The sequence below is a fragment of the Sus scrofa genome, chromosome 1 (assembly GCF_054392235.1).
Source record: "Sus scrofa isolate SSC_HxYL_T2T_F1_AM1 chromosome 1, Sscrofa_HxYL_maternal_Yorkshire_Landrace_v2.0, whole genome shotgun sequence".
NCBI classification, from domain to species: Eukaryota; Metazoa; Chordata; class Mammalia; order Artiodactyla; family Suidae; genus Sus; species Sus scrofa.
In genome coordinates, this window is record NC_139383.1 from 125,332,198 (window position 1) to 125,357,900 (window position 25,703).

Sequence of the window (25,703 nt, forward strand, 5' to 3'; positions counted from 1 at the left end):
TCCCGAAAAGGCCTTTTTAAACATACAAAAGTACCAAGCAATTACCAGAAGTAACAGTAGTTTTAAACTCTTTGGCTTGGATCTCTCTAAGTCATCTAGGTCATTTGGGTATTGATACAGCTCAAGATGAATTCATCTCCTTCAATTTCTATCTCTGTAATTCTTCATTTATGTTATGATGTTCATTTCACTTTGGGATTGAGCTTACCAGTTACTTAGTATAGAATTTTTTGTCTCTTTAATCAGAAATGATGTTTTTGCCCTTCTAAAATGAATGGTTTTATTATATGCACATCATTAAAAGGCATGCTTAAAGAGGAAAAATAAAACTCATTCTATTTGTCTATTCTTTCACTGTTAGCACAGTAGAATATTTTTGTTTTACAGCAAGGTATTTTCAGTCTTCCAGCTCTGTTCTTGGCTTTCAATATTTTGCTGGCTATTCTGGGCCTTTTGTGTCTCCATATAATAAGCTTTAGAGTCAGTTTTCAACATCTGTGAAATAACTTGCTGGAATTTTTAAGATTGCTTTGAAACCGTAAATCAAACTGAGAGGAACAGATATTGACAATATTGAATCTTCCTTTCCATGAACATAGAATATCTCTCCATCTGTTTAATTATTCTTTGAATTCATTCATCAGAGTTGGTAGTTTTCCTCATGTAGATATTGTATGTATTTTGTTATATTTATGCACAGGTATTTCATTTGGGGAGGTGCTATTATAAATGGTGTTGTGTTTTTTATTTAAAATTCTACTTGTTCATTGTTATTAAGTAAGCCCTTGACTTTTCTAATATTAATTTTGTATCCTGTGACCTTGCTATAATTGCTCATTAGTTCCAGGAGTTTTTTGGTTATTTCTTTCAGATTTTCTGCAAAGATGATCATGTCATCTGAAAAGACAGTTTTATTTCTTCTTTCCCAGTCAGTATACCTTTTATGTCCTTTTCTTGTCATATTATGTTAACTAAAACTTAAATATAATGTTGAAGTGGAGTGATGAAAGGGGACAGCCTTTACTTGTTCCTGATCTTAGTGGGAAAGTATCTAGTTTCTCACCAGTTAGTATGATGTTAGGTATAGTTTTATTGTAGATGTTTCTTATCAAGTTGAGGACGTTCCCCTCTGTTCCTAGTTTACTGAACATTTTTATCATGAATTGGTGTTGGTTTTTGTTAAATGTTTTCCTAAATCTATTGATATGATCACATGCTTTTTCCTCCTTAGCCTGTTGGTATGATGGATCACATTAATTAATTTTTGAATGTTGAAATAATTTTGCATGCCTGAGCTAAATCTCACTTGGTTATGGTGTATAATTCTTTTTATGCATTGTTGGATTTAACTTGCTAATACTTTGATGAGGATTTTTACATCTGTGTTCACTAGCTACATCAGTCTGTTGTTTTCTTATATAATCCCTTCATCTAGTTTTGGTATCAAGGTAATGCTAACATCATAGAATGATTTAGAAACTATTTCTTTGCTTCTGTCTCTGAAAGGGTCTGCTATAATTGTCTTCTGAAAGAATTGATGTAATTTCTTTCTCACATGTTTGGTAGAATTCACCGGTGAATCCATCTGGGCTTGGTGCTTTCTATTTTGTAAGATGATTAATTACTTCTTTAATGTACTTGATTGATATAAACCTATTCAGATTGCCTGTTAATAGTTGTTTTAAGATATCACAATTTTTACTAATAGCATTGTTTTCATTTAAATGAGCTTATAAGGACATTAAAATAAAAGTCTTATTTTGTGAAAGTCACATTATAATTTGTTTATTTTTTTATTGATCCTTAGGAATCAAATAATCTCCTAACTACTATCTACTTTTTAAATGTTCTCAACAAAAGATTACTTTTACAAAAGGATACATATCCTAGTATGCCCATTTATTTTTATATTAAAACATTTAGTTGGCAGTTATCAGTAAGGTAAAAACAGTAACTCAGCTGTTGTAGTTTCACATTTATCTAGTTACATTCTTTGGAACATTCATAAAAACTGAATTTTATATGATTCATATAAGCAATTCAGTTTTGTTCATCTGATGTTCATCTTATAGTTATTCTTCCCTTTTACTGAAGAAAAAGTGTATGTTTGGCTCTTATGATTTTTTTAACTTTCTAAAATTAATTTGGATATCATCTTGGATTGTCATTGTCAAATTTTATCAAACACATGAGAAAACTGTTGAAATATATTATACTGGTGGAAGCCAGTGAGATCTATTTATTCTATATGTATAACCCGTGTTTTCCCAAGCTTCATCAGACTGAGGGTAGCAGTGGAGATAAAATGATAGTTATAGCCCAAGTTTCAGTGACCTCTCCCTTCTCCCAGGGAGCTATGAAGTTTTCTTCAATATGTCTGGGGTTCCCAAGTCATGGCTCCCATGCACTCCTGAACAAATCTAGTCCTATTGTTGTTACTGTATTTCAGGCATTGTCACTTTGTGGTGCTGCTGTATCCCACTGGGCTATAGTTTTCCCTTCTTTTCTTAGGGTAAAAGAAAATGATGCTTCTTTCCCAGGAACATCCTTAAAAAGCTTAACTCAGACTTTCCTTATGTACGATAAGCCAACCTTAAAAACAAAACAAAACAAAACAAAACAAAAAAGAGTCTTAATTCCAAATTCCAAATACAGTGTGGTAGGGGAATCAGTCAGCTCTGGGGACATGTATGAATCCCAGAACAAGAAGTACAAATCAATCATAAAACTGGAAAGTACTGGTTTACTGAAAAACTTCTAGAATTTCCCTGTCCAGTATAGTAACTATGTGTGGCTAGTAAGATTTAAATTGATTTAAATGAATCAGATTTAAAATTCTGAACTTCATTTGCCCTGGACACATTTCATGTGCTCAGTACCCATATGGTTAGTGGCCACTGCATTGGATAGCACAGGTATAGAATATTTTGCTTATTGCAGAAAGTTCTCTTGCACAGGGTACCTCTAGAACATTGCACTTTGAGCTACAAGCTGTTGATACCCCTATAACTTCGACATTGCTCCAGTGTATTGAGGAAGGCCCCTACTGGTGTGTATGGTGTTTGGTAGCTGATATGGGTGTAGATGTGGAACCACATCTCAAAGGCCTTGTTTTTCTTCACTGGTACCTGCCTTGCTGTTTAAGCAAGAAAAAATTGGTTTCTTATGTTCTTAAATAACAATAACGCACATCCCCAATCCCATCCCCTGTTTTCATTGGTACATTATATTCTTCAATAAACATTATATTATAAGCTTTCAATTCTGGGAGAAACTTAAAAAACTATAGATCAGCTAAAGTTACATTTGATCAGATAATTAGATAATCAAATTATAAGAATAATCAATTTCTACTTCTGAATTTAAAAAAACTATAGGATTATTCATTTCAAAAAGTAAAAATTGTTAGAGAAAACATTTCTTCCTACCATTATATAAGTAGTCTTATACCAAGGTTTATAAAAAAAGAAGAAAATGAAGAGGAAGAACCTCTTTGGGAATCATTCGATAATGAATTATTTTGTTGGTTGTTAGGTATTCTTTGGCCAGCCCATTCAAGTCTTATCCAAATGTGCTCATTTACTGACAATAAATCTTTGAAAGTATCTGCCAGTCACTGTGCATTGTTTGTGCATTTGTTGATGATTAGGGAATATACTATTGAAACTCCAACAAAAAAGCAGGTTTTGCTTTTTAAATGTCTTTTGTGGTGAAATACAAAAGAATAGAAGACATCATCCCAACTTTTGATAGGCCAGGCTTAGCAAGGAAGACAAATAACATATATGTAATGGTTTGAAAGTAAGGATTGAAGAGTTGAAATGATTGCAGCTTCAAGGCCGTTGGCCCATGAAACAGGGAGTTTGCAGTTTATACACTGAAAACATTGATAAATTCTGAATTGTTGTATGTTCTCCAGACTCACTGGTTCTAGCTGCTGTTTAATACACTGAAGAAAAATGTTTTGTATGAAGTTCAGTGGTTTATACATTTCGTATTCAATTACCTTTAAAGTTGATTACATTGAAATCTGGAGCAATTGACTTAACAATGAGCAAAATAATGACTTCTTAACCACACGCAAGACATTGTAGGCCCTGAGCCACATGGCCAAGGTTAGGAATTATTTTTAACCTTTCTTTTAAACATTGTTTAAACATTCTTGGATTATACTTAAACTACAAATTGGGGTAGTTTTATATGAATCTAAGTCAGCATAAGTTGTAGATTTCACCTCTCATGGATGTTTTTCTTTAATTTGAGGGTAATATCCATCAGAGACCAGGATCATAGTCTCATGGGACTTGAGTAAATAGATCCAAGCCTAATGTTCTGTCTGTCAGACTTTACCAGCCGTACAGATTCCAGGTGGTGGATTCCATATGCCAAGGATGGGAGAGTGGCTTATGGTACTAGAGGGAGAACTGGTCAGGAACAGATGGGGAAGGCTGGGGACAACTGTGATTAAGAGGTCACACCACCTCTTCATAAGGAAGACAACTTCTCACACTGGAAGAAAACACAGGTCAGTCCCTGGGGCAGAAATGTCAATAAATGATCCAGGAACATAAGCCATAGGCAAAGCAGTGAGAAACATGGCAGAGAATAAATAAAGCAATCTAGAGCTTAAACATTACCAGATTATCACACTGGTAGTAGAAAACTACGTTCAAGTGAGGTCAAAGAAGGCAGTCAGACTGTTGGAAACTGAATGGGTCATTTAACCCTTTCGGTTATTGCTCCAACACTGTTCAATATACTGACCCTCTTGAAAAGGATAAGTGAGACCTGAATCTATTTCCCGAACAGGCAAGGGAAACCTGATACTAGTTTCTTTTGATATTGTAGCATTTCCTATCACAGTGCCAATTTAATTTTATAATGCTGGAACTATTACCATGTTCTTCCTGGTATGTTTCCTCCACATCACAGAGTACTTCCTCAGATCTAAATAATTTTTTACAAAGGGGGAAGTAGTTGACATGAAGATGATATAATTTTCTAGTAAGTATGGCCCATTTCAATTTTTCTTTTCTTTCTTTCTTTTTTTTTTTTTTTTTTTTTTTTTTGGCCACACCTGTGGCACATGGAGGTTCCCAGGTCAGGGATGGAACCCACACCACAGCAACAACCCATGTCACTACAGTGACAACACTGGATCCTTAACCTTCTGCACCAGAAGAGAACTTCTCAATTTTTAAAACAACTTAGTAATTTAGAATTTATCTCTATGTATTAAATACCTATAAAGGCAAGGCACATTGGTATATAGCAAAGAATGAATGTTTTCCTTAATCGCTCATATACACATCTAGTATATAGCACTGTATAGAACAGAATTCTATACTTTTCCTGTTTAATTTTTACACATGCTTTGTTTATATGTGCATGTTTGTCACCTTTGCAGGACTGTACACTCCATGACTCAGGAACATTGTCCACACTTAGTACAGAGCCCGGCTAGAGAAGCCAATCACAAACATTTGTTGACCTCACAAAATTTATGGTCTGGTTGGGGTAGAAGAGAACTATAGTACAGATGTTACAAAATAAAAAGTGGAGCAGATTACAGAGGAGGAAATTAGCAATTGAACCTCATCAAGAAGATTTCCATTAAAATGCCATTGAACTGGGCCTCATAAGTAGATAGGATATATGCACACAGAGAGAAAGAAATTTTCCAGGAAGGGGCTTTGAGAGAGCAAAATATAGGATTTATTCAGCACAGGCATAAAACTCCATTGGGGAGGCTTGTATTAATAGATAAGGCCACAAGATAGATTGAAAAAACAGAAATAGAAGACCTAGCATCCCATCCTAAGGAATTTATAGTTTTTCCTCCAGACCAGCCTTTTTAAAGTGTGTTCCTCACTGGGTTGTAAGATAATGTCATGTAAAACCCATCCGATCAATTGATAAGTTTGTATTATGCCCCATGCTGTATTTCTTGGAATGTCACAGTGCACACCAGTAAAGTTCCTAAAGTTCTACAGGAAATAAACTTTTGAATTTTGTTTAACCAAATTTTTCCCATTTATGAGACCACCTTTGAATTCCTTTAGTATCCAGCAATCCATTATTGCTCAGAATGCACTTGGGAAATGATGCTTATGTAATAGGAAGCCTTCAAGATTTTTGGAAAAAGGATGGCCATAATTAGAAAATAGGTATGTTTTATTCATACATTCTAAGCAGGAAAGAAATACAAATACATAGATCCCTGACTCCTTTTGCTTCTTTCCTAGAGATTCTATTCTGTGTTATCTTTAAGTGCTGTTCACATTGCATGTTATTTTAAAATTACCAAATCCATGTGGGAGAAGGCAGGATGAAAATAAATTTAGGTGGCCTGCTCTTGCATCTTCAGCTGTTGTCAATCATTGTTTACTCTTCCTGGTGTTCTCCAGAAATTGAATGGAATAGAGGTGTGGTTTCTTAAGATGTGACTACTGGACCAGCTGCCTGAGTATCACCTGAGGGGGAAGGGCAGTGATCTATCTTTAAAAAGCCCCCCCAGGTGACTCTGATATATGCTGAAGTTTGAGCACCACTTGATTGGACCAACTCAGCCTGAAGCTCTTGAAGCTCTGTATAAGTTTGGGAGCAAAAGCATCTAGGCTGCTTCCTCAACTGCCACAGCTTTCAGTTTCATTTGTCCTTTTTTCTTTTTTTTTGCTTTTTTTTTTTTTTTTTTTTGCTTTTTAGGGCCACACCTGTGGCATATGGAGGTTCCCAGGCTAGGGGTCAAATCAGAGCTGCAGCTGCCGGCCTACACCACAGCCACGCAGGACCCAAGCTGCATCTGGGGCCACAGCTCATAGCAACGCTGGATCCTTAACCCACTGAGCAGGGGTAGGGATCGAAACCAAGTCCTCATGAATACTAGTCGGATTTGTTTCCACTGCACCACAACGGGAACTCCCTCATTTGTCCATTTTTAAGCCATGATGTTAGTTCACCTTCTCATACTTAACTTGTTTTTAAATTAAATATCTGAGATTAGCATCAGCAGCATCTTGGAAGTGCTGGGTTGCAGGTTCCATGCCTGGACGGGCACAGTGGGTTAAGGATCTGGCATTGCCATAGGTGCGGTTTAGGTCTCAACTGTGGTTCAGAGCTGATCCCTGGCCAGGGAAGTCCATATGCCATGGGGGCAGCCCGAAAAAAAAAAAAAATCTGAGATGTTACTCAGCACTTTGGTTTCTTAGAATTAAAGTCACTATATCTTTTTCAACACTGGCAGCCATCTACTAAATTAGTTTCTCATTTAGACTACAGATATAGTTCTCCAGAGAATATTAGCTTCCATCTTTTCAAAAGTTTGCCTTATTCTTTCCCTGGTAGCTTGGCAGACATTCCTAGAAAGAAAAAAGTAGTATCAGAGTTCCCATCATGTCTCAGCGGTTAACAAATCCAGCTAGCATCCATGAGGATGCAGATTTGATCCCTGGCCTTGCTCAGTGGGTTAAGGATCCGGCCTTGCCCTGAGCTGTTGTGTAGGTCGCACATGTGGCCTGGATCCCAAACTCCATATGCCGAGGGTGTGGCCCTAAAAAGACAAAAAGACAAAAGAAAAAAATGTAATGTCATAATTTATTGCAGCTCAGAAGAGTGAATCTCTATGTCTATTTGCTTTCTCTCTCAAAAGAAAACCTTACCTCTTTTATCAGTTATCTAGCAGTAGGTGTTTCCTAGTTAAATTACAACTTTATACATTTAGTCATCCTATTTTCCTTTATTTAGAAATACAAATTCAAAACAATGGGAAAAAGTTGATGAGCCCCTCACCTTTTTTGGGGGGGTAGGGAGGAAGTTATAATAAGTGCAAAACTTTCTTCTCTCCTTCTATAGTTCTTTATTTTAAGGGCATAGAGTATAAATTGCTCCTAAAAGTATATTGGATATATTAAATTTGAATTTTGAAAGTAATTCTAAAGTCCTCTTCAGATTTTATATAACACAACCTGATTCCTCTTACTCCTTGTCTGCTTCAGATTCCTCCTCTTCCATAGCATGGGTAAAAATGGTTTGTATTTGAAAGTCCTTACAATCAATTGTAAACTAAACTGTAAAGCGTATAAAGATAGAGGAACGTGTCAAGGCAAATCATCAGTTTTTACAAGTCTGTGATGATTATAAATTAGAGACTTCCAGAGAATCTGAAATTCAGAGGAGAATTCAGACTGAAACTGGTTTCAACAATGGTTTCTCTTGACTCCCTTCCTACCCCTATCTATAAGATAAAAAATCCCTATAAAAATATAGGAGTTGGTAAAGGCTGTAGAATGCATGTACCCTAATTTTCAAGCAGTATGAAGCTACTATCAAAGAACCAGTACAATTTGTGTCTCCAATCTACCAGACGGAATGGCTGGCAGAGCAAATCACAAGTTCAGGGCATGAATGTTTGCTTTGAGCAAAGACATCCAGTCTCCATGGCACTGTGATTTTATAGCGTAGATCAGATTATACTGTTTAGCTAATACCATTTTCCCCCTCAACATACTAAAAAAAATTGAATCAATAAATCTTAAACTTCCAGGAAAATGTTTAAAATAAGCAGGTCATGGTATATAGTGAGTCAGTAGGTAAGTAAGAAGGGTGAAGCTATGTAGAAAGCTAAGTAAAAAGTAGTTTTACTTAGTAAGATTTGCACATGTTAGAAAATAGTTAAGTAGAATTTAGAGTCATTTTCATAATCTGTTTTTAATTATAATATTTAGGATGTGGTATGAATTGGATTTTGAAAGGAAATGTTCATTAAAAATAATTTTTATAAAATTTTGAAAGCAGGAAATTTATGGTTTCTTACTTTTTTAAAAAAAATGCTATAAATGGGTCTATTCATAAAAGTTCAGCTTATTTTTCTTAAAGATTCACATGTGCTAATATCCTCTATGTTAAAATATTGACTTTTAACATGTTCAAATCAAGAAAATGTTTAACTTCAACTTATAAATAGTAGAATGAGAGTTTAAATTTCTACCTTATACAAAGAGATTTTTAGATAATTTCACTTTTAGTATCTCAACTTTAGAATTTTTAACTCTACTCTTTTATGATCGCTAAAATATTTCTTGGTCTCTTGGCTTAATTTAAATAATGTAATCAACAATGGCTTGAATATTTTATAGCTATGGCTTTATTGTTTCTTTTTTACTGCTTGCCCGGGTTGATTTTTTTAGACTATTAGTGATCTGTGCATAAGAATCATGACATTTGCACATAGAGAATTTGAATGCAGCTGTGTGAAGACAGTAGTTGTTGAGTAAGATATTCATTTAAATGCATACTTCTATTTAAGTATAGTTGATTTACAATATTGTGTTAGTTTCAGATGCACAACACAGCAATTCAGATATATATAGATACAGATGTTCTTTTTCAAATTCTTTTCCCTTATAGGTTATTACAAAATATTGAGTTTAGTTCCCTGTGCTATATAACAGGTTCTTGTTGGTTGTCTATTTTATATGTAGTAGTTTATATTTGTTAATTCCAAACTCCTACTTTATCCCTCCCTCTCCTTTCCCCTTTGGTAACCTTAAGTTTATTTTCTCTGTCTGTGAATCTCTGCTTTGGAAAGAAGTTCATTTGTGTATTTTTTTTTTTTTTAAGTTTCCACATATAAGTGGTATCATATGATATTTGTTTTTCTCTATCTGGATTACTTCATTTAGTATGATAATCTCTAGGTTCTTCCAAGTTGCTGCAAATGACATTATTCCATTCTTGTTTATGGCTGAGTAATATTCCATTGTATATCATTTTTATCCAATCATCTGTTGATGGACATTTAGGTTATTTCCCTGTTTTGGCTGTTGTAAATAGTGTCACTATGAAATTAGAGTGCATGTATCTTTTCAAATCATGGTTTTGCCCAGGAGTGGGATTACGGAATGATATGGTAGTTCTTGATCTTGAATCTTTTATCCTGAACTTATCTTTGAAAACTTATATTTGCTTTTCAGCTTATCCAGGACACTATTTTCTTCTGTAACATCCAGTCAGTCATTGAGATCTGCTTCCATTTCCGATTAGTTTAGATTAGTTTAGTGTAGTCTTTATTACACAAAATAAAAAATTTATTACACAAAATAAAATAAAAATAATTACACAAAATAAAAAATAAGTTATTATACAAAATAAAAAATTTATTACACAAAATAAAAAATTATCTTGGCTATATATACAAAATGATAAATACAAGTTAATTCATGAGGCATTGCTTGTAATGGGTAAAAGATTAGAAACAACTGAAATATTTATCGGTAGAGAACTAATTAAATAAATTTCAGTATTCCAATCCATGGCATACTATAAAACCATTAAAGACGTAAAGCATTTCTGTGTGGGCTGATGTTGGACAACATCCTGGAGATATTGTTGAAGAGAAAAAAGGCAAGATGCATAAGAGTGTGTCAAAGAACTATTTTAGACTTAAAACACACTAAACACAAAAAAAATAACAGCTTCTGCCTTTTTGGAAGGACAGAGTATAGAGTTAGATATTGGAAGCTAGGGACCTTTTTTCTTCTAATTTTGTTCCCTGTGTATGTGTTACTGTTGTTTTAAAATTAACTTAAAAATAATCTTGATTAGAAAAGTGCTGATAGCTAACTTTGAAAACTGAAACTATGATATATTTAATGTCCAGGTATAAAATTAATTTTTACTAATTAAAAAACATGATGAAACTAAAAGTTGGATATTACAGTAGAAAACTTTGGCTCCATTGTTTGGCTCTGGTTATGAGGAAGTGATTCTTCCTTTAGTATTTTGCTTTATACAGTAGATTTACCCTGGGAAGTTATTTGTAACTCAGATTTAGTGGAAACTCTTTTTAAAGCCAAGTATTCTTCAGAGCTATGACACTTTAACATACCTGTTTTTAAAATTCTGAATTTTTTTTTTTTTTGTAATATTGGGTTCTCTTAAAGCTAAACATTCATCCACTAGGAAGCCTTATCAAAGTTAGTAACTGTTTTCCCTCCTAAACTTAGAGCTGTTCTAATGGAAGTTTTACAAAAACAGCAATTGGGATTTTTTTCTCTTTTCAGATTCTAAAAATTGTTTTAATAAACTGAAATTCCTATCATTAAAATATTAGGAAAAGCATTATTTACCAACTAAACTGTGCCTTAAGGGGTCCTGTTTAAAAATCACCTGCCATTGTAAATTCTTTCTCAGATTTTCAGGCATTCTTAAATTACTTATCTTTTACCAAATGCAGATTTGCTTTATGAAGTAAGCTGTATGCAGTTCAAATATAGGAAATAACTCTTGCAAAGAAATGCTTGATATTCAGAGTTTGGAACGATTGGTTGGCCAGTGAAACATTAATGAACATCACAGACTGACTGGCCTTCATAGGAATGAATTTTAAACTACTACTTTTTCTTTGTAAATGGAAAAAAGAACCTCTAATTGTCCTATATTTATAGTAACCATATGTCCCAGACTTTCCGGATAGTTCCCAGTTTTGTGTTCTCCATCACCTCAGACCATCATATTGATTTTAAGTTTGGAAAATTTGTTCACTCTTCTAATAATATAGTTCTTTTGGATCATTTCATTTTAAATAGAAGTTAAGAAACTCAGAGAAGAAAGGTGTGTTGCAAGAACTTTTTAAAGTTATTTTTATGTACCAGAATTACTTAAGACAAGGAAAGTTTCATTATGTGAAATTTTTACTCTGTGCTTTTGTTCACACAGTACAGTCAATAAAAAGAAATATGGAATACCATGTTTTCTTTCTACTCCACGGTGACCAGGCGTTACCTCTGTAATGGAAACTGAATGTCCTGAAAAGATGTGTAAGTCAAGAGATTTTAAGAAATAAGGAGCACAACAAACATGAAAAGATGCTCAGCATCACTGGCCATCAGGGAAATGCAAACAAAACCATGAGCTATCACTTCACACCCATTCAGAGGGTTGTATCAGAAAGATGGGTAATAATGAGCATTGGCAGGATATAGAGAAACTGAAAGCCTCATACAGTGCTAGTATGTGGTAAGGTGGCGCAGCCACTTTGGGGAGTCCAGCAGTCCTTCAAAAAGATTGAACAGAGTTACTGTATTACCCAGTAATTCTATTCCTAAGTATATACCCAAGAGAAATGAGAACATGTAGTACAAAAAGTTGTGCTCAAATATTTATAGCACCCATATTTATAATTGTGAAAAAAATGGGAACAACCGAAATGTCAATCAGCTGATAAATGGATAAGTAACATGGTATATCCATACAATACAATATTCAGTGATAAAAAAGAGAAAGTACTGATACTTGCTACAACGTGAAACTTGAAGACATTTCTAATAAGTGAAAGAAGCCAGTCATAAAGGACCACATATCGTATGACTTTGCCTATGTGAAATGTCCAGAATACATAAAACTATAGAGACATAAAGTAGACTGGTGGTTGCCTAGGGGTAAGGAGAGAGGGAGGACATAGGGAGTGACTGATAATAGACATGGATTTTCTTTTAGGGGTGATGGAAATGTTCTAAAATTGATGGTACACTTTAAGTAGGTGAATTGTATAGTATGTGCATTATATCTCAGTAAAGCTGTCAGATTAAAAAGTGGGGTGTCTTTTGCTCACTGGTTGAAACATTCTGTTTTAAATCATTAGCAGTGGTTCTCAACCAGGGGTTTGCCACCCAAGAGATATTTGGCAATGCCAGGAGACATTTCTGGTTGTCACAGCTGGTGGAGTGCTATTGGCATCTAATGGTTAGAGGCCCAGGATGCTGCTAAACCTCCTTCAGAGCAAGGGACAGCTTATATTGTCAGTAGTGCCAAAGTTAAGAAACCTGTTTTCTACTTGTGTCACTCTAGTGATGGTTGATCACAGCCATGGTTATGAAGCCCTGAAGATCATGAATCATCAGACAGATGGTGTTCATAAATTCATGTTACTGAGGGCAAGGCTATTCATAAGACTAAACCCCCCAAAAGTGTGTTGTCTCTTTGTCTGGTTAAACCTAAACCCAGGTTGAACCAAAATATTTTATTCATCAGTTATCCTGATTGAGATTTTGCTGTATTTTGGGTTTTTTTTTTTTAACTTTGTTGTTTATAACTTCTTGAAAGATGAGATTTATGGAGTATAGCATCTACTTTCCATAAAAACAAGAATAAAGAGACATAGCACAGCATAGCCTTGAGTGTATAATTAAAGCTAACTTGTCCAGGTATATATCTATAAGATATACAGAGATATATATAGTATATATTATGTATCCATAGATATATATATATAAATATATATATATGCAAAACATTATATATATATTGTCTCAATTAATTTTCATAAAACCCTATTAGGTTTATATGATTATTCCTATTCCTCTGGAAGCATCCCTCTTATAACTCTCCATCTTCCTGCTCCAGTACGCACTGGTTATTCTGTAGCTCTTACACTACTGTCATTCTGTGAGTTCCCTGCCCCATCATTCTGGGGATCTTTCTTTCTTCTCTCCTGTTTTGAATCCCCTGCATCTTCCCTTACCATGTGGTAGTCCTTCATCTTGGTCAGATTTATCCTCCATTACTTTATAAGGACACTAATGTCTGAAAATGTCTTTATTCTGACTTCATTATTGACAAAGACATTTTGTCTGGGTATAGAATTCTATGAATATATTTTTTTCTCTTTTAATTTTGAAAGCATTATTCTCATATCTTTCAGTTTGTGTTTGATTTGTTTTGTGTCTCTCAAAACTCTTCGAATTGGTGTGTCTTGCTATGGGTCTTTCTTTTGTCTTTTAGTTCTACCTTCCGAGAAATTTCTTTAACTCTATTTTCTAACTCTATCTTAAACTTTTTATCTCAATTTTTAATTTCCAAACTGTCTTTGTGGTTCTCTGATTGGTTCTTTTTTATGACTCCCTCTTCTGTTTGATAGATGTTTATCTCTTATCTCTGAGAATATTAGTTATAGTTCTTCTCAAGTGTTTCTCCTGCAGTCTGACTTGTTTCTTATTCATCTGACTCCCTTATTGCTGTTTGTTTTCTTGATAAGGTCTTTGTTTTTAAGTTATAAACTTTTTCAAATATTAAACGGCCCTTAACTATCTATAATGTATGAGATTCTAGCGTTCATTACCTGCTGCTAGAATGCACTGAGAAGAGCACCAAAATCACTTTTATAGTATTATTGTAAAAAAAAAAAATGCATGACCCAAATTCAGTCATGAAGAAGCAATATGAGGAATTCCCATTGTGGTTCAGTGGATGCGAACCTGACTGGTATCCATGAGGACATGGGTTCAATCCCTGGCCTTGCTCAGTGGGTTAGGGATCCAGCATTGCTGTGAGCTGTGGTGTAGGTCACAGATGCAACTCGAATCTGGTGTAGCTGTGGCTGCAGCTCCAATTTGACCCCTATTCTGGGACCTTCCAGATGCCACAGGTGTGTCCCTAAAAAGTGAAAGAAAAGAAGGAAGGAAGGAAAAACACAAACCCAAATTGAGGAATATCCTGTAACTAGCCAGTACTCTTTAAAATGTCAAGATTGCATTGAGAACTATGTCTAGATACTCATGTTGCAACAGAACAAAGGGGGTGGGTGGGAAATGTAATGTATACATGTAAGGATAACTTGATCCACTTGCTGTACAGTGGGAAAATAAAATAAAATGAATAAATAAATAAATAAATAAATAAATAAATAAAATGTCAAGATTATGGAAGATAAAGAGACTGAGATACTTTCTGGATTCAAAGAAACTAAGGAGACATGACAATTAAATGCAGTATATGATCCTAAATTGAACCCTGTGCCGAAATTAGTGGGACAGTGGTGAAATTTAAGTAAGGTCTGTAGATTAGTTAATTTATTCCTGTTTTTTTACACAACTCAGTAGCAAAAAAGCCCAAACAATCCAATTTTAAAAGTAGACAGAGGATATAAAGAAATATAAAATAGACATTTTTTTCCAGAGAAGACATACAGACGGCCAGCAGATGCATGAAAAGGTGTTTATGGAGTTCCCTGGTGGCTCAGTAGGTTAGGGATCCAGCGTTGTCACTGCTGTGGCATGGATTTAATTCCTGGCCTGGGAACTTCCCCATGCGATGGGCACAGCCAAGAAAACAAAAGGCTAATCATCAGGGAAATAAAAATCAGAAGCACAGTGAGATAATCATCTCACACTTGTCAGAATGGCTATTTTCAAAAAGACAATAACAAGTGTTGACAAGGATGGAGAGAAAAGGAACCCTTGTACACTGTTGGTACTAATGTAAAATGGTGTGGCCACTATGAAAAACAGTATGGAGTTTTCTCAGAAAGTTAAAAATAAAACTGCCGCATGATCCAGCAATTCCACTTTGGAGTATTTATCTAAAGAAACAAAAACACTAACTCAGAAAGATATATGCACCCTCATGTTCATTGCAGCATTATTTACAGTAGCCAAGCTTTGGAAACAATTTAAGTGTCCATCAATAGATATAAATGTAAATATATAAATGTATACACACACAATGAAATATTTTTCAGCCATAAAAAAAGTGAAACCTTACCATTTGTGACAACATGGGTGAACCTTGAGGGCATTATGCTAAGTGAAATAACCCAGAGAAAGACAAAATAATGAATGCTTTCACTTATATGTGTAATCTAAAAACAAACAACAATAACAAAAAACCAAGTTCATAGAGAATAAATTGGTGGTTGTCAGAGGAAGAGGATGAAGAATGGGATAAACAGGTGAAGGAAGTCAAAAGATACAAACTTACAGTTATCAAATGAATAAGTTATGAAGATATAATTTACAGCATGGTGATCATAGCTAATAGTAGTGTATAGCATATTTGAAAGTTGCTAAGAGAGTAAATCTGAAAAGTTCTCATTGCAAGAAAAAAAAAATCTAGGAGTTCCCATTGTGGCTCAGTGGTTAACGAATCGACTAGGAACCATGAGGTTGCGGGTTCGATCCCTGGCCTTGCTCAGTGGGTTAAGCATTTGGCGTTGCTGTGAGCTGTGATGTAACTTGCAGACACCGCTCAGATCCCGTGTTGCTGTGGCTGTGGCGAAGGTCGGCGGCTACAGCTCCAATTAGACCCCTAGCCTAGGAATCTCCATATGCCACGGGTGTGGCCATAGAAAAAGAAAAAAAGAAAGAAAAAGAAAAAAAAAATCTGTAACTATGTATGATGACTGATGTGAACTAGTTTTATTATAGTGATTTTTTGCAATATCTACAAGTATTGAATCATTATGTTGTACATCTGTAACTGATATATGTCAATTATACCTCAATTAAAAAAATTTGTAAGTATGTGGATGGATGCATGCAGGAAAAAAATCTCAGGGAAGTTTACTTAACAATTAACCCTGGTTCCCCCTGGAAACTGGGATTGGAGGGTTGTTTTCATAGGTTTACTTGAAATTGATAAATATTATGGGTGACAGATATTTGCTCTCTGTTACGTGTATAGTTTTTTATGATTTAAAAAAGCTTAATAATAAAATATTGGGGGAGTTCCTATTGTGGTTTAGTGGAAATGAACCCGACTAGTATCCATGAGGGTGCAGGTTTGATCCCTGGCCTCGCTCAGTGGGTTAATTATTTGACGTTGCTGTGAGCTGTGGTGTAGGCCTGCAACTGTAGCTCTAATTCACCCCCTAGCCTGGGAACTTCCACATGCTGAGGATGCAGCCCTAAAAAAAAATAAATATATTGGAGTTTCCCTGGTGGCCTATCATTTAAGGATCCAGTATTGTCAGTGCTGTGGCTCATTGTCATTGCTATGGCTCAGGTTTGATCCCTGGCTCTGAAACTTTTGCATGCCATGGGCACAGCCCCTCAAAAAGAATAAAATATTGAATAAATAGAAGTGTTACTATTTCCTCTAAAATAGTTTTTTGGTTTGATCATTGTGTAAAGATGTTAACAACTTTATTCTTTAAATAATTTTCTGTCTTATCCTTGTTCTCTCTCTCATTCTCTCTCCCTCTCCTCCTGCCCTTCCTCCTTCCAGTCTTTCTGGAATTTCACCTTAGTAATATATAATAATAATATATATTAATATATAATATTAATTTTATTATATGTTAATAATTATATAATATTATATAATTAATTATAACAATTATATTAATATATTACATATTAATTATTATATTTAACACATTACATATATACTAATATATAATATATATGTAATATGTATATTAGCATATATTATTACTGCTTGATATTTTACAAGTTCTCTTTATTGAAAAATAACAATAATTTAATATTATATAAATTCTATTAGTATATCTTCAGGTTCACAGAATTTTTCTCTTGTCATCTTCAATCACGTGTTAAGTCCATACACTGATCTTCAATTCTCATATTCTATTTTTTTTTTTTTTTTTTTTTTTTTGTCTTTTTAAGGCTGCACCTGTGGCATATGGAGGTTCCCAGGCTAGGAGTCGAATCATTGAATCGGAGCTGTAGCACTGGCCTATGCCACAGCCACAGTGATGCCATGTCTGTGTCCTACACCACAGCTCACAGCAATGCTGGATCCTTAATCCACTGAGCAAGGCTAGGGATTGAACCTGCATCCTCATGGAGACTAGTTAGATTCATTTCCACTGAGCCGTGACAGGAACTCCTCACATTTTCTATTTTTTAGTTCTGTATATATTTCAAAATATACATTCACTTCACTTTTATAGTTTCCATTTCACTACCGAGATTTCCCATCTGTTAATTCATTATGAGCTTATTTTCCATTTCTTAATTATAACTACTTCAACTTTTCTGTCTGCTAATTCCAAAATCTGGCTTATCTTGTGGTCAGTTTTTATTAATTACTTTTTTCTTGATAACTGGGTCACATTTTTCTATTTCTTTGCATATTTAGTAATTTTTATTGTATTTTAGACAGTATGTATGGCACATAATGGAGATGAATTTTGTTATCTTTCCCTGAAAAGTATTGATTTTTGTTCTAGCAGATTAACTTAGTTGAACTCTAAATGCTAGTTTTTCTTAGGTGAAAATCAGCTGAAATCTATGCTGGGTCTTTCCAGCTTTCCAGCTGTTGCCTTTCACATATTCAGTTCAGGGATCAACTAGGAATTTGGGTAGAGATTATACATATATTTGAAGGGACCCTTGTGGTGTCTTCTTTTCAGAGGTTGTCCCCTCTCTTTCCAGTTATACTGTTGACTTCAAAGTAAGTCTTCAGACTTCTCAAATAAGTAAGATTTCAAACTTCTCTTTGAGTTCCAATCATTCTGCCATTTGAACTGTGGAGTACTACCAGGTGAGAGCCATATAAACAGAAATCCTACCCAGTTCAGTTCATTCTTTCAAGGACTGACTCTCCTCCAGGTTTTGCTTGCTCTTGGTTACTCTGTGGTGCTTTCAAAGAGTTGTTTTAATATATTTTTCATAGTACATAATTATTATCTCCAGAGTAATCAATCTAATATACTCTATTTGATCATAACCAGAAATTATACCATATTACCTTTTATTTTCCATTGATTTTTCATTGATATTTCATAGGATTAAATAACAAAAAAGCAACTACATATTTTATGAATGATGACAGTAGCTCATCAAAGCTTTCCAAAAAGATCAAGCATATTATTAATATTTTTTCTTCTTTCTTTTGTAGACAAGAGATGACTTCCTAGGTCAAGTGGATGTTCCTCTTTATCCATTACCGGTTGGTAGAGATATCCATAATTTGACTTTCTATGCTTATTCTTTTTATTTTAATAAATACTTTTAGATATACAGTATGGTAAATGTCAGTATTTGAGTTGTAAAGTGTATACTGCTATTATTTCTCGAGCATATTATTTTCAGAAAGCTCATCTCAATTTTCCATTTTAATTTTATTTACATGAGCCCCAGTAAGAAGTAGAGAGCCACTGAAGTTGACTGACATCATGAAAACATTGTTTGAGGAAGATCAGTTTGGAAACATTCGACTGAATAACTAGAATGGGGAGAGCTTAGTCTCAGCAGAAGGAAACTAAGATCATTAACAACAATATGGACATGAAACTGAATCTGGACCAAGCATATAACAACAGAAGAAAATAGATTCAGGAAACATTTCATAATAAAACATTATTGGATGAGGTTTTTGACATGGAGTTCCAGTTGAAAACAAGCCAAAAGTAAAGATAAGTTGCACTTGGGAGATAAGAATAGTGTCTCAAGGAGAAAGGATAGGAAGAAGGAGGAAGGCCTTTTTTTTTTTTTTTTTTTGCGATATGATAAATTTATTTTTGGGGATGTTGCATTTCAGTGGAAAACAGGAAAAAAATAAAATCTTAAAGCAGGCAACTGACAGAGATACAAAAATAAATTATATAGGAAAAGGGTCTTAGAAGGATTGAGAGTTATCACTGTTGAGGTAACTAGAGAATCTCTGAGAAGGATGGGCTGTCCAAATGAGGGGGATGAGAGCATTGAAAATGACAGAGATTGGATGTTAGTGAGTGTGCATCTGTCAGAGGAGAGAGGACAGACAAGGAGAAGCCAGCAAAGAACCAAGCAAAATGGTGTCATGAGAATTTAAGAGTTTCAAGAATGAATAGGGTAGTTAACAGTGCAAAATACAACAGAGGAGTAAAAGGTAGTAAAAACAAGGGCCACTGAAGCTGTAAGAAAGAGAAGTAATACTTTTTATCAGTCTTTTCAGAGATCTGTTGCCGTTCTACAGTCTTTAGACATTGCAGGCTTTTAAGAATATATTTAATCCAGCCTTATTTTCCAAGCTGTTTGCTTTTTTTGTCCTTTTCAAATGGTCTATGGTCTAACCATACCAAACTGCTGACATTGTACATATTCCATATTCCTTTGGAGTGCAAGCATACTAATTGCTCTCTCCTGTTTTTCCACTTTCATCCTCCTTTTGGCTCTGCAACACACCTGCTTAGCTGGTTTTATTCGGAGTTGTGGTGCCAGTAGCAATTCCTACAGGGCAGAAAAGTGAAAGTGATGTGACGTTACCAATTGTTATCATTTAATAAGCTAAAGCTACTTTTTTCTCACTTCGAACTTCCATTATGCCTTAGGTCATCGTTCTTGAATATTCTTGAAATGTATATATATTTTGCTGTTATAGATATATCTTGAAAACCCATTGTTTTATTCTAGACAGAAAATCCAAGAATGGAGAGACCATATACGTTTAAGGATTTTGTTCTTCACCCAAGAAGGTCAGTAAGTATAAAATAATAACATATTAAGTTTTTTTTAAAAATCTCATTATACCTTGCAGTAGCCTCTTTGGAAATTCCAAGTTTAAACCTTTGTAAATAAGCTACTTTTAAAAAGCTTCATTACTATTTCTGATTAGAAAGTAATGTACGCACAGTACAAAACTTCTGAAAATATAGGAAGTGATCATATCCCTTTTAGAAAGACTTGTCTCCTTAATATTTATCAGACTAGAAGGATGAAATTTGTCATTAATTTTATATCTTATGGTATATGTAATTTTGTCGTACTTCGCTTTAAAAAAATCACAAATATCAATTCATCTAAAAAAATCCAACTTAACATGCACAAAACCATTTTCAGGGAAACCTAACTACATTTTGCATACTTTCATTAAAAAAAGATATTTCAGAAAACTCAAATATATAGAGAAAGAAACATGAGCAAAGACTGGAATTTGAAACTCAAATAGCATGTTCCTATTTCCATTTTCCTAAACTTGAATCACTTAATTTTTGTCAAAATTTTAAAGTTTAAGTTATCACTAAAATTCCTTTTTGATCTTTTGTGTCACATAATCAAGTAAAATCTAGTTAAGATATGTATGGATTTACTGTCAAAAGGTCAGAGTAAAGCAGAGGAAGGACATCAGTGAAAACAGTAGTGTTTGTCTTGTTTTTTGTTTGTTTTTAATGATTTTTATTTTTTTCCATTGTAGCTGGTTTACAGTGTTATGTCAATTTTCTACTGACAGCAAGGTGACTGAGTCACACATACCTGTATACATTCTTTTTTCTCACATCATCATGTTCTATCATAAGTGACTACAGCAGGATCCCATTCCTTATCCATTCTAAAGGCAATAGTTTGCATCTGTTAACCCCAAATTTCCAGTCCATCCCAGTCCCTCCCCCTCCCCCTTGGCAACCATAAGTCTGTTCTCCATATCCATGATTTTCTTTTCTGTGAAAGGCTCATTCATGTCTTGTTTTTAAAACTAGAAAAGTCAGAGTTCCTGCCATGGCTCAGCAAAAATGAATATGACTAGTATTCATGAGGATGTAGGTTCAATTCCTGGCCTTGCTCAATGGGTTAAGGATCCAGCGTTGCTGTGAGCTATGGTGTAGGTTGCAGAAACAGCTTGGATCCTGCATTGCTGTAGCTGTGGCATAGGCTGGCAGCTGTAGCTCTGATTCAACCCATAGCCTGGGAACTTCCATATGTCATGGGTATGGCCCTAAAAAGACAAAAGAGGAGTTCCCGTCATGGCACAGTGGTTAACGAATCCGACTAGGAACCATGAGGTTGCGGGTTCGATCCCTGCCCTTGCTCGGTGGGTTAACGATCTGGTGTTGCCGTGAGCTGTGGTGTAGGTCGCAGACGCAGCAGCTCAGATCCCATGTTGCTGTGGCTCTGGCGTAGGCCAGTGGCTACAGCTCCGATTTCACCCCTAGCCTGGGAACCTCCATATGCCGTGAGAGCAGCCCAAGAAATGGCAAAAAGACAAAAGACAAAAAAAAAATTCAGTTAAAAAATATAGTATGGGAAAAGTAAAATTTTTGATTAAAAAAATTGGAGTATTCATTGTAATATAAATTATTAAAACAAAATAAAGGGGACAGTACTCTGACAGTTCATATTTACAGTCTATAAAAGAAGTCACATATATATAATTTCCATAGAAATGTTGCAATATGTCTTGTTTCATCCTTTAGTTTTGGACCAATTGTGACATCTGCATACCAGGAATCAATATTTCTCCTCTTATTTGGCTGCTCTAGTAACCTGATTTTCAATTTGTTAAATGCTTTCTGGTATCTTTATCCTCAAAAAAAAAGTGACAGTTTACATCTTCTCTCTGCACTGGATATTACTGCAAGTGCGGAAAGAGCTTTATTCAAATAGAAACTATGTTATATTCTTAGATTTTTTTTTTTTTTTTTTTGAGCACCACTAAGTCCAAACCCACGGGCTTATTATCTAGCTGGAAAGACATAATAAAATGTATCATTGTAGAGAAATTCTTCTATAAAATATTATCTGAGTAAGTTTTCTGTACCCGTCTTTCATAACAGTGAGTCAAAGTGTTCACATCCCCTTAATTATGGGGACATGAGTCACATTAGAGGCCTGGGAAATAAACATCAGAGACTTAATTGACCATTCAGGAAAGGTACATTTTCCAAATCCATGATAACTGTGTAGAGAAGAACAACTAAAAAGATTAAGGGAGGCATTGGGGGTGAGGTCGGGTGGGGGAAGGATCTCTTGAAGACAGGATAAAAGATTAGGACTCTTTTGTCTAGAAAGACAAAGGATATCTTGTTATGTAACTGAAATCTATAAAAATCTCTATAGAAAGCTAGGACAAGCAAGGATTTCTTAAGTAAATAGGATTCTAGAATTGATAGGGCAGTAGTAGACTGGAGTTAGGTGTTAGATTAGAAGCTTAAGAAGAACAGGTCTTTTTAAAATTTAAATGTTAATATATTGGGCAGCAATCCTTAGCTTAGACAACTCATTAAAGAGGTAATTCAATATGAAAATGAGTCAGGTAAATTAATGTATGGTAAGATTCAAACAGCTGTCCTAAGAATGACACTAGGTTTCAGACCATTATCTGGCCTTGTTTTCCACCCTTGTCATCTTATTCAACATGGCTACATTATTATCCCTAAAACACATCTCTTTCCCTATCCCCCAAATTCTGTGCAAAATAAAACCTCAGAGTTTTCCTATTGAGAGAACATGGACATCATTAGCTGGGAACCCCCCCTCCTTTATGTATCCTGTAATTCAGCCAGACTCAACCCCTGACATTGCCTTAACCTCACTCCAGGTTTCCCATCTATTTCCTTGTTTTCACTCTTTTCTCCACTCACATGCCTTTCCCTTCACAGCCACAGGTCAAAATCCTCCCCCATCTTTTAGCCTGGACTCAAACACTAGCTTCTTTTTCAAGTTCTCTCTGATGTTTCACTTAAACTCTCTTAGTTCTTTATTTATCTCATAACAATTATTTTTGTATGGATGTGCCTTTTTCTCCACCATCTTTTCCTAAGTATGTTCCACACTGGAATTCGTCCTTGAATCTCCTCTCGTAGCTAGTTGGTGTTCTACAAAGTCTTATTAAATAAGTGTTTTTCTTCCTAGTGTTAAAGTTTTGTGAATTATTATTTTCTTTTCTACAGTCACAAATCAAGAGTTAAAGGTTATCTGAGATTAAAAATGACTTATTTACCTAAAACCAGTGGCTCAGAAGAAGATAACACAGAACAGGCTGAGGAATTAGAGGTGAGATTTTATAAATATTTGGTTAAACTAAAAAGCAAATTTCTTATTTTACTATACTCTGAAGAAGAAATAATTATTCCAGTGAAGTTAATGTGTTCAATAAAGATTACTTACCTGGACATTTGTTTATTTTACTCAAGCATTCTTTAAACATTTCTTTCCTCTAACGATATTTCTGTAGAATGAATGGCCATCACTGATGGCATGCTTAAAGGTTAGGCAGTAGAGAATACAGTGCTTATAAATGAAATCACTTGTTGTAATTAAGTCATTAACTAGTGCTTCAGAGTTTTCTAAAACCATGTCATGTTCCCTCTTAAGGTAAGAGCACAGTTTAGTATTTGTAAGTTAATTTATGTGGAAATTTTGAGGAGGATCTGCTCCTTAGGAACTCTTTTATGAAATGTAAATCCTGATACTTGTCCTGTCATGATGGGGTGGGAGTGGGGGGCTCATAGGAAAATAGGAGACTAAGAGAGAGAGGAAGAGGAGTTCTTGTCATGGCTCAATGGTTGACGAATCCTACTAGGAACCATGAGGTTGTGGGTTTGATCCCAGGCCTTGCTCAGTGGGTTAAGGATCCAGCGTTGCTGTGAGCTGTGGTGTATGTTGCAGACACGGCTCTGATCTGGCGTTGCTATGGCTGTGGCTGTGGTGTAGGCCGGTGGCTATAGCTCCGATTAGACCCCTAGCCTGGGAACCTCCCTGAGCTGCGGGATCGGCCCTAGAAAAGACAAAAAGACACACACACACACACACAAAGAGATAATTCACATGATCGAATGAAAAGCCACATTTGTTGGGGGCCAGTAGAATTCAGCCATCTTCACGGATGACAGGACAAGAGGAAGTCCATGTCAAGGATTTGGGCAGAGCCACCTGTGTTTGGGGTAAGTGAAGAAGAGGTGGAGAGCACATAGTATGTGGAGTAGAACTGGACAGGCGTTTGGAGCTAGGAATCCTAGTCGTCAGCTCTGCTGCCTGGGAGCTGCGTGACCCTGTGAGTCACTGAATGTCTCTGCACCTCAGGTTCTTCATCTGCAGAGTGACAGGGTTGAACCAGAGGAACTCTAGGGTTTCTTCCTGGACAAAAATTCAGAATCTGAAAAGGGAGCAAAAACATTTGCCCTTTGACGTTGCCACTGAAGGCACATTATCATCAAAAAAGGGCACCTTACTCCATGATGTTTACTGAAAGCACCCAGTGTATTGGCAGGAGTCTGCTTTGATAGGCTTTCCATGCTGCCTTCCTCACCAGTCACACCTCTTTGTCTGAGGGTCTGCTGGGGTCTCCAGAAGGACTGTGAGGCTGAAGGATCTTCCCAAGTGCTGGCTGGGCTCTGCCTCACACACCCATGATCCTTGAGAAACAAAGCTTGAGAACAAGCAATGCTTTTGCAACAGAGCTTTCTGGGAATTTTTTATATGCACTCTTGAGATTTTTACTTTGTGGAGGAACTTATAATAACAGAAGGAAAGAATTTTTTTCTTTAAATCACAGACTGTAGTTAGCCCTTCCTCTAGTGAACAAAGATCTTGGTATCCTCTCTTAAGTCTAATTCCCTTACTTGAGTACCTTTTCTTCCTTTTTAGTTTTTCTCTGCTTTATCATGTAATAATCTTTTTTTTTTATTTAGAAATTTATTGAGTAGAGTTTTCTCTACCTGGTATTTTGGTGCACAGAGTGTCCTGCATAATGGGATTCTGTGTGAAATTAAGGATGTCTGCTTAAAGAAAGAAAATTCTTTATTTAGTAACTTAAAAAGTTTAACACCATTTCATTATTTGCTAACCTGCTCCAAGTTTTGCCCACACGCACGTATCACAGGTACCTTATTCACAGTTCAGTTTCTGTGGGTAGGGCTGCTTTGCTTCATTTTGTGGTCTCAAGTCTCAGTGTTTGAATTCCCTCAGAATGCACCTTATAATTTCAGTAGATGTGAGCATGCAGGAGTTTATTTTTGCAAGGCCCTAGGAATTCAAACACATGAATCTGTGCTTATTTATCTTCTGTGTAGTTAATGACCAGAGAAGTCTTGTCTTTGACATTAGTTTGTGACTGAATATATAAAATTCTACCATTTAAAGACAACAGCTATAATTTTCAAAAGAGAATCACTCTTGGTGTGTTTTCCATAGCATGATATAGTATGGGAGAGTGTGGGTGTGATAGATAATTATGTAATATTTGATTTTGTACCCTGGTCACTAGGT

The 25,703-nt window shown here is 35.3% G+C and overlaps 1 protein-coding gene across 7 annotated transcripts in view; it reads left to right on the forward strand.

Annotated features, from left to right (window-relative positions):
- Positions 1–25,703, forward strand: part of NEDD4 (NEDD4 E3 ubiquitin protein ligase) — a 128,658-nt gene that overhangs the window by 65,396 nt on the left and 37,559 nt on the right. For 6 of the 7 annotated variants that reach the window (XM_021094888.2, XM_084969548.1, XM_021094899.2 and 3 more), the window contains 3 exons: positions 18,637–18,687; positions 20,133–20,194; positions 23,387–23,489. In XM_021094888.2, the coding sequence (XP_020950547.2) occupies positions 18,637–18,687; positions 20,133–20,194; positions 23,387–23,489 (216 nt within the window). Of the gene's footprint in view, positions 1–11,715; positions 11,817–18,636; positions 18,688–20,132; positions 20,195–23,386; positions 23,490–25,703 lie in introns of those variants that run through there. The other variant, XM_021094906.2, reaches the window with a different exon arrangement.